The following is a 15,502-nucleotide window of genomic DNA, read 5'->3' as shown; positions in this document are numbered from 1 at the left end:
CTCCTCCAACTCCACCTCTACCTGCAAGTAAAGCTCACAGATATGCCACTTCCCAGTAGGTCTCCCACAAGTCTCCTACGTTCCTCCCACCACTCAGCTTCTACTCAGTACAAATACCCAGCACAGCCTGGCCTCAGCTGGCAGTCACCTGCAAGAGTGGCTAATTTATATCCAAGTTTCAAGGATTCTCATGAAGACTAGCATTCACCTGTAAAACCTTCTCATTCTATGTGGGGATATAGCATATTTTAGAAGAGAATTAACAAAGAAAAAGGTGGCAAAGTGTTGGGAAGCACCCATCAGAAAGAAGCAGCAACGCACAAAACAGTTGGGGTGCAAAGAGATCTCTTTGCAAAGGAGGTCAACTCCCCTGACAGCTCAAAACTTGGAGCCCTGGCATCCCCCTGGCTTGAACTCAGCAGGAGCAGCGTTATTCCGCAGTGTTGACACCACAAAGCACAGCAGTCCAGAAAGACAAAAGGAGCCTGAAGAATTAAAGACCTTCATTACAGGGCCTCATCCACCCTGCATTAAAATACAGCGACTTAGATCCATCTGTAATTTACAGCCCAATTCCTGCCGAAACTCAGCTCCAAACACTCAGATTAAAAGCAGGACTATTTATCACAGGCTGACAACCCTTTCAGACATAAGAGGAAGACAGTAAAGGGACACCTAGAATTGGAGAGGCACCTATAATAGTTAATCTTATCTGTAATGCGTTTACTGAGAGAAGGGAAGATGGGAGATGGCTGCTGACACCAATGCCAACCATTGCTGCCTTGCCACAGGGATTTAAACACACCCCTCCCAACTCATACCCCAGCCCCACTGGCGTAGCTCAGTTATTACACTGCTGTGATGAGAAAAGGTCTCTGCACAGGCCAGCTTCTCCGACAGTTTACAACAACTCCTCAGCATTCCACAAGTCCCCTCAACCAGGGAAGTATGGCTGACAGCAGCTGGCATAAACAACACATCTGGTAACAGTTTTTCCATTCCCTATTCAAAAGGCCCAGAGAGGGTAGCTGCCTTTGCCCTGAGATACTTCCTTAGCTTAGGAGAAGCTGCTTGTGTTGGGAGACCTCACTCGACACTCACCTCTGCTCAGCCATAAAGAACTACATTAGCCAGATTTGCAAACACAAGAAACAATGCCTTACAGTCAGGCTGGAAAATGCATTTGGAGCACATGAAACATTTCAGGCTTCTCCTCAAAATCCCACATTAACCCCTTTGAGTGCAAGCAGCATTTGGATTTACACCAAACTTCTGTTTTATCAGGGAGCAAGCCAGTAATATAGGATAATCCTTTCAGATCAGATCTTTGATCCAGCTGGTCAGGCAACTTTAAAGTAAGGGTTAGGGGCATGCAAAAACTTGGCAATGGCTCTCACTGCACCAGATCCTTTCCTGGTAAGCATTGTCAGATTTTCCCAACTAGGAACCGCTTGGAATCACACAAAGGGGTTGTCATATCATCTGAACATGGAGGGATGGACTAAAGATTAGTGGCACAAAGACAGAATTTGAACATTTACTCTCTTCTCCAATACGTATGTTTACTCTCTAGCAATATATGACATAGAAGGTACAAAATTAAATTAGTGAGGCAGGTCCTAAACAAACAACATGTGATCCTTCAGCAATGTGTAGTTAAGATGCAAAGCATTCTGCCACAGGATGTTCTGAATGTGAAGACCCTACCAAGATTTGGTGGGGTAAAATGAATAGGTTTAGGTAAAAGAAGTCTACTGGGCTACTAATGCACAGACAGCAGTTCTGTCTCAAGAAGAACTCAAGATTAAAATATGTGATGTTCTTGGTCTCCTGTAGGTGCCTACCTCCAGTGCCTGCAGGATACTGGGGCAAACTGTACATCTAATACAGGATGGGTGCTCCTAAGCCCCATTCATGGAAGCGGGACACAGAGCAGATGCACTTACTTGCAATGTCACAACATAAGGGGATGCACAGGACAAACTCAGTGTTCTTCCAGATCCAGTGTTCCTCCAGATCCAACTCACCTCTCTCAACACAGAATGCAACTGAGGCAGTGTCCAAGCACCACATAATAAAGTGGCACTCCCACGTACCATTTCAGCAGTGAGATGGGAGAAGTCGCACTGCACTGTTGCCCTCTGCAAAATACCACTGAGAGGTTTTCCAAGAATGATTTGTTCTGTCCAAGCCAGAAAAAAGGGTTTTCTGAGAACAAAACCATATACAGGGAAGCTGCTGATTTTTCAAGTCTCTAAATTATTTCACTTCATATGCTCCACACCAAATACCACTGTTCTCTCCCATTAATTAGCCATTGGCTGAAGAACTTTTATTTCTTTGGAATAACCAACTCTTAGGAATAAAGAAAAAATTATAAAGGAAGAAAGAAACACACATACAAAAACAATCTGGCTGCAGACAACTGTCTGGAACAGCCTCTTGGCTTGGTGTATAATAACTGGGTGACAGGATATGGAAGGATTATTTTATATTTTTCCAGCTTACATCCAGACACACTCTCAGCAAACTGGAGAACATAGCTGCATGCCTGGCACCTTTCCTCAAGATGGGAAATTCCCTGTTCAACCAAAGGAAATTTTATTCTCATCTTATGCCCATATAGAGCTTGGCAGATTGTGGGCTCTCATGCCAAGAAGTAAGGACATCATCAGTTAAATAAAAAACAGCATACATCATGGAAACAATGTGACCCACGAGGAAGGAGTAAAATGAGACAGATTTCTGAACAAAGTAAATGTGAGGGGACAGGATCTTTATGCTATCAGAAACTTGAATTGTCATCTCCTTGAAATCTGTGGCTCAAAACCAGGTTTGTAGCCCAGACAAATCAATTAATCAGCTGCCCAAAGTCAATCAACAGTTTGGTCCCTAGAAATATCAGAAACCAAGGTTCACCTATTCTCATTGTGAACATTTATGAATATTGAAGTATTTGTGAATTCTTAATCCAGGCATCTCTCATCCTTTTATACATCTGTCTTGCAGTCAGACAAAAAAGCCCAGGTGAACCCATCCATGAAATGGGAAACATGACTGATAAAAACCTCCTCAGGACACCTAAGCTCTCCTCAGGCACTGATTTCCTTTTTTAATCCCTCAGGAGATGTTTCAAGCCCTGAGCTCTTAGGTTTTCTCATATGGGCTGATGCCGGAACAAGGGTTGGGAGGTAACTCCAGGCAAGCTGCAAAGGGCTTTTCTCAGATGTGTTTGCTGGGTGCAACAACCAGCTAACCCAGTGATGACATTAAAGGAAGACAACCCATAGCCTCAAGTGTCTACCATGCCTAGGAGACATCTCCCCAGGTTTCACCACAACTTGTCCCTGACAAAACTCATCTAAAAGGCACATGCCCATGGGGCACAGGCATCGATCCGTTCCCAGCACGACAACTCAAGCCTTGGCAAGCTGAAGTGCCTCTGCAGCAGGACTGAGCCTGGATGCTGAGCTGCCTGGCTAAGAGTGCTGGGGGAGGAGAGGGCTGGAAACAAAGACTGGTCCATAACAGCTGCTTGCAAAGTTGATATTCACTCACAGAACCTTCTTTGGGCTCTTAGCTCCTGCCACCCCCAGATGACATTCTGCCATGCCAACACTAGAAACAACAACTAGAAAGAATTAGGATCTGGATAACTGCACATACAGCTGTGTGGCAGCTTCAGTGCAAATCTTCCATTCAAGATACTTTCTCACATCCAAGTCCAACAGGAAGTTTCCATAAGCATTCACAGTGTTTCACCCTCCATGAAGCCGTCAAGGCTGGACTAGAGAGGCAGCCATGAGAGCTCTTCATATGATGTACCCTCACAAGGGTACTCTGTCATGACACTCCCATTCTGCTAGGGCTGTCTCAATGGGAGAACAGCAGAAGTTCACCTAGCTAAGCATTTGGTGGGCTGCAGTGATTACAGAGGAGGGGGGACGGAAAAAAAAAAATAAAAAAACTGCTCACCATGTAAGATCTGTTCCCTCTGCCACAACCAGCTCCCAAGATGCCCCATCCTCAAAATGCCTGTCCTTCAACAACAGTTCAATATGACATAGAGTGAGGTACATATGGAGGCCAGGTCAACATCCAAACAGACCAACCCATGGCACAGAGGAGGTTACAATGGGCACAAAAAGCAAGAACAAGATAGTAAGAGGGGAGAAGAGCCTAGAGGTACCCTGAGCTGTCCACCCTCAAGGAGTGACCACAATAGTTCAGAAGAAACCTTCTCTGAACTGTGCTCCACCAGTGTGGAGCTGTATCCTCACAGCTGTATCCTCACAGCTTGGGCTGTGCCCAGACTGGCAGGGAGACAGTTCTGCATAGGTCACGTCAGGCCATATGTCCTCTACATTGACTTTTAGGCCTGGGTCACAGCAGAGTTCGTGCTGCACAGGGAAAGCTTTCAGTGCAGATAAAGGTCACAACTAATTGGCTTTCTTCTAAATCCTTGCCTGGGTGTTCATTCTGAGTAGTTGTGGGTGGTGCTGGTGCCTATTCAAAAACAGCTTAGCTGGCTGACTGCTGGTCAATGGTGGCAAGAGGACAAACAGGCTCTGCCCACAGCCACGTACAGCAGTTACTGCAGCAGAAAACAGCCCTGAGTGCACACATACCTGTGATGCTGGTTGCTAGGATGAGTTGGGTCACCCGGCAACCTGAATCCCACTGAACAGGAGAACAGGGGTTACAGATAAAGGCATGTGGGTAGGAGGGGTTGGCGCTGCCTACAATGTGGGTGGGAGTGTATTTCCCACTGAAAAGGGAATACAGTCCTTGGTTCCCGTACTGAGACATCCCAACAACACTTCTGTGACCCCAGGCATGCTCCAGGAACAGCCAAGGAAGCTGGCCAAACTGGCACATTACAGCAGAGTGGTGCCATCCACCACTCCACAGAGGTGTCCTAAGCATGTAAAACCTTGTTTTTTAATTTAAAAAGAGGTGAACCCACTTTTTTGCAAAAGCCATAATTAAAATAAATCATGACCTGTTTCTGCTTTCTACTTTCACCTCAAATATGAGCTATTTTCCTGCTAAGGAAAACATTTAGCATCCCAAACAGTACAACATATTCAGGACTTGCAGGCCAGTGCATGACAGTAGGAAATTAAGAACTGCACTATCCATCAGAGCAAAATAGATTAATCTGTTTTTACTGAAATACCAAAGTCAAAAAGCACAGCATAGTACAGCATTTTCAGAATTCAATTTTTCATTCAAAAATCAAGAATTGGGAAATACAAGTTCTTTATGACACTGGTAGGTGGGCTTTTTTTTTAATCTAGTCCATATTTTCTTATCAGTCATAAAGCCAATCTGAAAGGATGTCTCAATGAACTTCCCCAATGTCAATGAGTGCCCCATCATGCTGTATTTGCAATATCTGCAATTTGTCTGAATACCACTCTCTAGAATTAAGTCATTACAGGAGATTATCAGTGCTGGATGTCTACATGGGAAAGATGACAACCCTTGAAGATTCAGATCTTCGAAGCCAAGTAGAAAGAATTGCAAACCTATTATTTTACAATGCCTCAGGCGGAAGTTTCAAAAACTTGAGGCTTAAAGTAGCTGAGATTGCCTGTTCTATTCTTTGCCTTGGCTAAGTATCTATCACAGCATTTCTGACCCATTAACATATTTTTAGTCCAAATTATCACAAGCCTAACTTTAGGCATATTCATAGACACTCCAACAGTCACAACTGTACTCACACACATTCATGCAGGTGCTTGTGCCTTTCCTGAGTGAGATTAAGACAAACCAGAAGCATCTAATGATACCAGCTGTTAATAAGAAGAAAAGGTAAAGTTTCAATGTAAAACAGTGTCCTCCAGCCCTAAAGGAATGAACCTGTTTAGTGGGATCTGCTGAAAAACCCACAAAGGAGAAAAAACCTGCATACATCACAGCAGACAGACAAAGCTATGTTTTCACTGTGCTAAGCTGTCTTCAGCCAGCCTGAAGACTTGTGACACATGACAAGCAGTCAGCGCAAAGAAAGACGGAAATTAGTCTGTCCTCATTCATACTAGGCATGAGCCCCTACACAGATCTTTGAAAGCACACCCACTGTGCATCAGTAACAATGCTACTCCACTCTTTTTGGTCTAAGGAGTTAAAAAATAACACTCCTGGCTCTGCAGAATAACTAGCTACTACTGGGACAGTGACTCAGGAGTCACTCCCTGAAAGCTTGAGGTTCACTTTGCAGAGCCAACTGAAGCAGCCCCCTTCCCATAGGAAGGATCAGGATGATTTCCAGTTGCCCCCTCAGTTGCTCAGACACATCGCAGTCTCATAGCTGATTCCAGATACAGATGCCAGGAGAAAATAACTGACGTGACTTGCGGGTCCCCAGCACTGTGCATGCACACGCAAACTGTAAGGGTATATGAGCAGAGCTTTGTTAGTGCCTAGTCCACAACTGTCTTGTAAGCAAGTATAAGGCTAAAATTACCTAGCAGAGAAATGTAGTTCTCTGTCATCAGAACACTCATCACAACACATATGACTTCATATTGTTGATCAACATTAAGGAAGCGACAAACATGCCTGAATTATCTCTGACCGGGATGAAAATAAATACACCAAGTAATTTAACAACTTTTGTGGATTAGAAAATCAATTATATCACCTCCAAAGTTGCTCATGTCAACAGCAAAGTTGGAATGAAATTGCCACCTTTAAAGTGCTCAGTTTTCTTCAGCAGCGTGTTCCAGCCAGTTAATTTTTTAACACACCACAATCCAACTGTTTCATTCTGATAACACCTAGGGCCACTAATTAAGGGCTTAGTTTGACTGGCAATGCACAGACTTGTTCCAGCCAGATGCTCCCTGCCCCAAGGAGCTTGCTTGCAAGCAAAGCTCAGAAAACAGACACCCACACTTTAGCCACTACATAAATATGCAAGGCCACAAGAGTTAAAGAGAAATTTGGAAGAAACATTTGTGTGAGAAACCCCTACCCTAAGTTGTGGGGATGAACAAGGCATTTGATTTGTAGAAGGCTCACAGAGCTGGTTAAAGAATACTTCTAAAGGCTCAGTATCAGTACTCCACGACATAAACCCAAATGCAAGCCCAGGACATGCATTTTAAAAGCTCCTTGATCAATCTGACTTATAGTTCAGAAAGGGCTACTTGGGGCTACCAGTCCAAAACTATGAAAAAAATAATAAAAAAAATGTACTAGGCTGTGATACTGGACAACCAACATAAAAACTCAGGCCTTGAGTCACCCGCCCCTCTCACTTTTCTTGTTTGAAGCATTTCACTACAATGTGGGACAATTCCCTGTTCTTACTCTTCTTTGCTGTCCCACGAAGTCTGCTCTGGAACAGACCTAGTTGCCAGCTTTTATCAAAGATGATCCCAAACCTGTAAAGTCAGACCTGCTTTTGACTCTCAATATCTAACAGTCAGCCAAAAACTGGAGGGTTCTGAATCTGGCCTAGTCTCTGGCAAACAACACCACACCATTGAGGCACCAGGCAATTCACTATCTCCCTTCTTGGATTTGGCCACAGAAGCTGAAGGTTGAAGAGCTGAAGCTGTTAAGTCAACAGACTGGACTATGAAGTACAACAGCTCAGGAGTGGACACACTGCCCCTGCTACAGGGACACAAGCGTCCAGTGGGAAGATACCTAGGAAAACTTGACATCTGCAAGTCCATGGGCTCTGATGGGATGCATCCAAAGTGTTGAGAGAGCTGGCAGACACCACAACTAGGCCTCTCATGATCATCTTTGAAAGGTCATGGAGATCAGGAGAGGTGCCTAAGGACTAGAAGAAAGAAAATATTACCCCAGTCTTCAAAAAAGGCAAGAATAGGACTCTGGGAACTACTGGCCAGTGAGCCTATCCTCAATTCCTGGAAAGGTGATGGAACAGATCATTCTGGAGGCCATGTCTATCCACATGGATGATAAGGTGGTGATCAGAAGTAGTCAGTATTAGGTCACCAAAAGTAAATCACATCTGACAAACCTAGTTACCTTCTACAATGAAACAAGTACCTCGATGGATGAGGGGAGAGCAGTGGCTACTGTCTACACTGACTTCAGCAAGGCTTTCAACACTGTTTCTCACAGTATCCTCATAAGAAGTGTGGACTGGATGAGTGGACAGTGAGTTGGATTGAGAACGGGCTGAGGGTTGCAATCAGTGGCACATGGTCTAGTTGGAGGCCTGTCACTAGTAGTGCCCCCCAAGGTTCAATACTGGGTCCAGTTTAACTCATTCATCGATGACTTGGATGAAGGGGTAGAGGCCTCCTCAGCAAGTTCAATGATGACACAAAGCTGGGAGCAGTGGCCAATACCCCAGAGGGCTGCGCAGCCCTTCAGAAGGACCTTGACAGGCTGGAGAGATGGATAGAGAAGAGCTATCTGAAATTCAACAAGGGTAAATGCAGGGTCCTGCAACTGGGGGAAAATAACCCCCTGCACCAGTACAGGCTGGGAGGTGACCTGCTGGAAAGCAGCTCTGCAGAGGAGGGCCAGGGGGTCCTGGTGGACAACAAGGTATCCATGAGCCAGCAGTGTGCCCTGGAGCCAAGAAAGCCAATGAGATCCTGGGGTGCATCAGGAAGAGCATAGACAGTAGGTCAAGGAAGGTGATCCTGCCCCTCTACTGAGCCCTAGTGAGGCCACACTTGGAGTGTTCCAGTGCTGGAGTGTCCAGTTCTGGGCTCCTCAGTACAAGAGAGACATGGAGCAGGTCCAGTGGAGAGCAACAAAGATGATTAAGGGACTGGAGCATCTCTCTTACGAGGAAAGGCTGAACAGGCCCAGCTCCCTCAGTCTCGAGAAGAGACGACTAAGGGGGAACCTCATCAATGTGTATAAACACCTAAAGGGGGGGTGTCAAGAGGATGGAGCCAGGCTCTTCTTGGTGGTCCCAAGAAATAGGACAAGAGGCAACAGGCAGAAATGGATGCACAGGAAGTTTCACCTGAACATTAGGAAAAACTTTACTATGCAGGTGAGCACACACTCGAACAGGCTTTCCAGAGAGGTTGTAGAGTCTCCCTCACAAGAGATACTCAAGAACCATCTGGATCCAATACTGTGCAATGTGCTCTAGGATAACGCTGCTTGAGCAGGGAGGTCAGACCAGATGACCCACTGTGGTCCCTTCCAACCTTAGCCATTCTGGAACTCTGTGAAGACAGCAAGGTTAGCAGTCTTCCAAGGCTGGGGGCTCAAATTTGAGCCCTAACTATCACACTTGACAGCCCAGCCACCCTTATCAGAAACTGCTGGCTGAGCATGCTAACCTAACAGCAGGTGAAACATCAGTCTGCCAATCCCTCGCTTCCCACCATGCTGACTTCTGGTGAAAGGGCAACAAAGGGATGCTAACTTCCTGAGCAACACCAGCACATCTCCTGAGTCAAAGTCCTCTGAGCAGCCATAGTTAAGACCAACTTTAGTAGGGAAAAAGAGAAGTCCATTACATCAACACCTAAAGCTTGCATATTCCTGTTTCACTTACAGGAGGCAATGGTATCCTCTCAGCTTCTCCAAGTGGGGAAAGACTGAGGCTTATCACAGCCACAGTAAACCAATTTGGGACACAAGGTACAAAAATGGGCAGAAATGTCATCCTGAAAAGATTCCCAAAGCTTGGATGCCAATCCAAGGATGGTCACACCTTCCAAACTTGTAAAAATTATTTGACAATTCACCCAAGGACAGTCTTCTGAGACTTTGCCTAATGGCAGTACAGTTGTACGCTAGGAGCACAACAGCAGCTTGCTTTCCCTTGAATTTGGGAACTTCCCACAAAGGTCATAAAGTGCAAAAGCAAGCGGGTAATGAAGGAGGAGAGCAGCTAAGTACAATGGTTTTAAAGCTCAGAAAGCTCTAGATTTGGGTGGTGGATGCAGATCAATTCTTACTGTATCCAAACTTGATGCTCATTCTCCACTTACAGAACCAGAGATCTGATTCTATGCTCACACCTAACTAAATTTTCACTAAGTTTCAGTAATAGCACACTGGACCTTTTAAATAATGCATGTACCACACAAGCCAGAATACATGCAGACCTGCACAGACACAGACCAGGGTTGACAAGGCAGAAGTCTGGTCTGTGCCTGGCAGCCCCACACCATCTGATGGCATTAGAGCAAGAGGGTACAGGACACTTGTCCTTGACACAGGGTCCATGCACAGTGCAGCCTCGGGGAGCTTTCACACTAGTCACCATCTGCGACACCTATCCTGGGTCCATACCTGCAAGGAGCTCTGGTCAGACACCTAAGACAGAGCACTGCACACTCCATTAAGCAATTAGTATGCTGGTACAAGGCTCAACCAAGACCAGGCAGCTGCACATGGTCCCCAAAGGCCTACAAAACATATTTAAACCCAGAGTTTGCAAGGCTGGCTTTCTGCCCATGCACATGTGTACCAGTCATTGTACCACTCCCCACTGCAGGCTACAAAGACACCTCTGATGGGCTATGAGTTAGCCTTGCAAGGAACAGTGCAAGCTTAACTTTCTCCACTAAACCTGTTAAAATGCACACCACCTGTCTGAAGCACAAAACCTTGGCACTAATATGAACAAAATGGCTGCAGATACCCACTCCTGCACATTTTCCTGCATGCTCCCAAGCATCCTGAAGGCTGTATCTACCTCTGAGAGCTCCTTCCAAAGATTTTCAGTTTCACAACCTGAGGCTCCAAGAGACAAACAATAAAGCTAAAGGAGGCAATCACAGTCACAAGGCCCAGAAACAGCACTGAAAAAAAATCCCCATTGCATCTGCGAAGATACTCTGCACTGAATCAATCCACTACAACCTAAAGCATTGCCCTTATTTTACTTCCAAAAATAAAACCTAACTCTGCCTCCCCCAAGAACCACAGAATGTGCAATCCCCAGAGGAAGAAGTACAGCAAACTTTGATGAAACATCAGCACTGTTTCTAACCAAGTTGCCATCAGCCTGTCCAGAGTGACTGCGCAGAAGTGCAGCCACACGGCAATCTGCCTCTGTGTAACACATACAAAAGACTTCACTAGAGTCTGGTATACAGATCCCCAGCCCCCAGCTCAGGCAACGAGGGCTGCTACTTTTCCCAGATCCTTTCTTTAACTTGGGGCCAGGTGCTACACTTCCCGCAGTACTGGTGCCAATCCAGAGTAACTCTGCTGATTTCAGGAGGTATCCCTTGGTTCATAATTTTTACAAATCAGGATCTGGTATTTTTTCCTAACTCACTCATCATGGCTCCATTTTTATCCCATTGTATATGGCTCCAAAAATCCTGCTTGTATTTGGCAGGAAGGGCTTACAGAGTCCTTATCCTGAATCTGTGATCCTCAGTTTTATTTTGAACACTAAAAAAAGGACTTAAGAATAATCTGGAAAGACACGGGTCAATGCAATGAGCCAGTCTGAAAAAAATTTCAGCTCAGATTCTGGCCTTAAGGACCAGAAGGGAGGGAAATGCAAATAACTAGCTGAAAGGCATTTTAGGTAAATCGTGTTTGTACAGTACCTAGCACAGTGGGGTTCTAGCCTGGCAAGGGCTGGGAGACTAGAGATTGTACACATACAAAGGTAACTAGGCAAATGCCTATGTAGTTAAACATGAATCCCGTCAAAAATAAAAATTTCTAAAGAACAGAGAGATACTTCTGTCTTTATACACCCTTGTGTATTATCCGAATTGTGCAGGCTAATTCTGAGTGCAAAGGAACACGACTTTAAGTACGAGGAATACAGCTTAGGCCAGTTCCTCCTGACCACACTGGCTGAGAGGAAACTGACCCAGCATAATAAACGGCGCAAGTTTCCAGCTTCTCAAAGGCCCCGTTAGCAGTTACCTGAAGGGTTCAAAAAACAACCGAGACAAAACCGGCTGTTCTTACCTTTAGCTGGAAAGGTTGAATTTCGTTCAAACTCTGGTTCCTGAGCTTTTTGGTGAGGATCTTCAGCATGGTACAAATGCGAGGAGCCAAGAAAGGGTTAAGCACACACACACACACGCACGCATCTACATCTGCCGAGCCGCTGCTACGCTCGGAGGAGTTCCGCAGAGCTCGCATCCAGCACCCCAGGTACAGGCGGCGGGCGGGGGGGCCGGCTCCGGACAGCCGCTCCCAGCTGTGCCCCTTCCCTCTCCGGCACCGCACTCTGTCCTACAGCCCTGCGTGGTGGGAGGCACAGGGAATCCCTCTCCAAAGCCTAAAGAAAAAAATTAAACACCAAACTTCCTCTGCCTTCCACCCCCTCTCCGGCTACGCTTCAGAGAGGAGGGAGGTACCAGCTGGCAGTGTGCGGCAGGGGACAAGAGACGCGGGGCGCAGAGCGCTCGCTGCGGGACGGCAGAGCCCCCGGGCGAGGCGCCGGGCTCCGCTCATGGCAGCGCTCCCACCCGGCCAGCCCCGGGCGGGCACCGCATCCCATCCGTCCAGCTGCCGCCGCCGGGCGCCGCCACCCCGGGGTCCCTCCCGACCGCCGCGACGGGAAACTTGTAACAAACGGCGCGGCCGCCGCGGCGCACATTGGCCCGACGGGGCGGGACGGGGCGGGACGGGGCGGGGACTCAGCTTAAAGGGTCACCGGCCCTTCCCGGGCGGCGTTCTCTGGGTCCCCGACCTGGGCGGGCTTTGCCCTGGCTGTAGCTGCCTGTGCGCTATCGCATCCTGGCTCGCAGCCCGCCCGCGCCAGGAGGGTAACGGGATGCCGTGACCTGTCTGTCCTGTCCTGCGATTCAGAGCGTTCAGATCCATAGAGAGGGCTCGTGTGTTCCCTCTCGAGTCCCCGAGCCACCCCAGGAGCTTGCAAGCGGCCTGCAGCAGCAGGGAAGCACGCCACTGCCTTTCCTCACAGCCGAGGCAAGCTCGGGGCCAAGACAGCACAGCTCCTGCTGCACCAGCTCGGACACAACCGAGATGGTCCATTTCCATCCCAGTCCTCCAGCACCTCCCTGGCAAAGCCGGCAGGAGAGTTACTGGGGACTGACTGATAGGCTCCCAGCCGCTTCGAACCCACAGGAAGCTGCCGACACGTTGCCAGCAGTAACAAAACAGGGCTTTCACCCACTGCCAACTCCATGCCAGTGATAAATTCCCCACGTCTAGGTGAAAGGTGCCTTTTGCCCATTGCCAGTCCCTTGGGGCCAGCAGAGCCTTTTGTCCCAACCTTCCTCCTGGAACCGATTTGGAAGTGTGTGGAGGTCTCTGCTTGTGTACAAATTCCAGAGGAGCACAGGCTGATTAACGTATTGGTTCCCTGTTCGCAGCCAGCAGGCCTGTAACAAGATAAGGAAAGAGCACTCATAAAATGCTGACGGTGGAAAAGAAAGAGAACGTCTTCGCTGCAGGGGAAAGGGCCTCGGTTCAGCTCCAGTTAGCAATGTATATTTTCTTGAAGGATTACAACAGTCAGAGTTTGAGCCAGAAAATGATACTTCAATTTTTAGGTTAGTGCCTTCTTAGAAGGTGTCTGCAGTAGGAAATTATCTCAGCTATTAAACCATACTTGCTCTGTGAGCTTGCATTCACACTGGGGACTTGTTTTCACCTCTTTTTCCCCCAGTTCACACCAAATTGAAATCGCAATCCAACCTTACCTCTCTTATGTCTCTAAGTCACCACACATTTTTATAGGTACTTCTACTTTCCTTATTGCATGAATACAAAAAACCAGGGAATAGTCCACATGAGCAGATTGCTGGTCTGGCATCCTGTGTCAAACAGGAGAGGGTAAAATGCCAAATGAAAACAGAAATCCTCCATATAGAGATGCAATAATATATCTAATGTTTGATAAGAATTACTCCTGTTCCTTAACCAATAATCAAGGTATATCCCAAAACCCACAACTGAGACTCTAATTTCTTCTTTTTTTTTTCATATAAGCCAAATTCCCCAAGCCATTATTCATTACTTATTCCAGAACTGAAGCCACTGGCTTTCCTCTTAATGGTCTGTAAGATACGACCCATAAACCACAGTCAGCTTAAACCACTGGGTATAATTGCTTTCCCATATTTGAGCTCTTGGAGTTCAAGCACTGGGACAGGCACATGCCAGAGCCCAGTTGTTTGTCTCAGAAGAGATGAAGCTGAAAAAGTTCCCTGAAACTGAGAAGAGCAGAACCTGCCATCCCATTTGCAGTACCTCACAGCCTCTGCCTGAGCTCACATCATCCCACTAAGGCACAGAACAGCAGCAGGGGTTGCAGCATGGTGGAGGGTTCATGCTAGGCCTCCTAACCCGCTGCAGGGCCAAGTCTGCCCAGGGCAAGCTGCAAAACCAAGTGCCAATGATGCTTTGTCACGGCACTTGTGATGTGAGAGAAACTAGTACTTTAAATCCTGTTTCCACAAACTTTACCTACATGTGTTTCAGCAGATACCTGCAGAACAGCTATTTCTTTCTTGCTTTGTATGTCATATAACCAGAACAGCCAGGAACACCAACTTTGGGTACACCCAGGCCTTTTGGGGTCTAGTTATACACACCTGCTCCCAGTGTTTGCTCAGACTGTATATCCACGAGCATCTCTGTGTTCCAGCAGGCTCAGGAGAAACTCACACCCTCAAGTCCCTCTCCAGCTAACCTTGCGCCTTGCACTGGTTAAGTACCACGGCCTCTCTCTTGAGCCACAACTGCAATGCAGGAGCAACTGGTTGACAGATCACAATCTCTCTGTTGATTCACAGCATCCAGCAACTCCTCTGAATGAGGCACAGTGACACACTGCTGCAACCAGTGACAAACAATTTAGCAAACCCCCAGAGGAAAAGAAACCCTTGCAGAAAGCATAGCTGCAACCTACTGCTACAACTCTTATGTGACCTGTGCCCCGAGAACAAGGTTTGACATGCTAGATGGGTTCCCAGTAGATGACAAGTTAGGCTGCTGAATCTCATACTGAAAAGGAAAGTTTCCTGAGGGTTCTGGAGGTTTTCCTTCTCCATGCAGGTACAGGTTGCAGAACACTACCAAGTAACAAGGATAGCAACATATTTTCCAGGGGTAAGTAACAGTATTACTCCCAAAGGTGAAACCTAAGTCAGAGGAACGTTACTTGACTTTCTGAAGGTCACTAAGGAAAGCTGTGGAAGATCCAAGAATAGAAGTGGTATCTCCTGGCCCCTAGCCGTAAGCTCCGAGACTGTAATATAGCCTCTTACTAGATCACACTGCTGGAGCTATGCAAAATTCAGTGGTTTCACTTCCCAAGCATCTCATGTGATCACTTTGCTTTGGTTTTGGTTCCTGTGGGTTTCTCACCCATGGAGTTTTGATCTGCCTACTGGGTTCAAACCAAATCTCAATCTCAAACCTAGTCCAAGTTTCCTCTGGTCATATGAGAAAAGCATGAAAAATGCATCACATAACATTTAGGGTAAGCCCACACTCCTACTCCAGCATTGCTTGAAGATCTCTTTAAATTCCTCATGGCCAGACAAGGAGCAGAAAGGAGGCAAGTGGCAAGTTTCCCCTGCAAGAA

At 46.8% G+C, this 15,502-nt stretch overlaps 1 protein-coding gene across 4 annotated transcripts in view; it reads right to left on the bottom strand.

The window, feature by feature from the left end:
* The window catches only part of LOC116785087, a 58,290-nt gene extending 45,867 nt beyond the window's left edge, over positions 1–12,423 (bottom strand). For 3 of the 4 annotated variants that reach the window (XM_032684293.1, XM_032684294.1, XM_032684295.1), the window contains exon 1: positions 11,908–12,423. In XM_032684293.1, the coding sequence (XP_032540184.1) occupies positions 11,908–12,084 (177 nt within the window). In that variant the 5' untranslated portion in view covers positions 12,085–12,423. The remainder of the gene's footprint in view (positions 1–11,907) is intronic. The other variant, XM_032684297.1, reaches the window with a different exon arrangement.
* Positions 12,424–15,502: the final 3,079 nt, after the last annotated feature.

This window comes from Chiroxiphia lanceolata, chromosome 3 (assembly GCF_009829145.1).
Source record: "Chiroxiphia lanceolata isolate bChiLan1 chromosome 3, bChiLan1.pri, whole genome shotgun sequence".
Lineage (NCBI taxonomy): Eukaryota > Metazoa > Chordata > Aves > Passeriformes > Pipridae > Chiroxiphia > Chiroxiphia lanceolata.
This window is presented reverse-complemented; position numbering and strand designations above follow the sequence as displayed.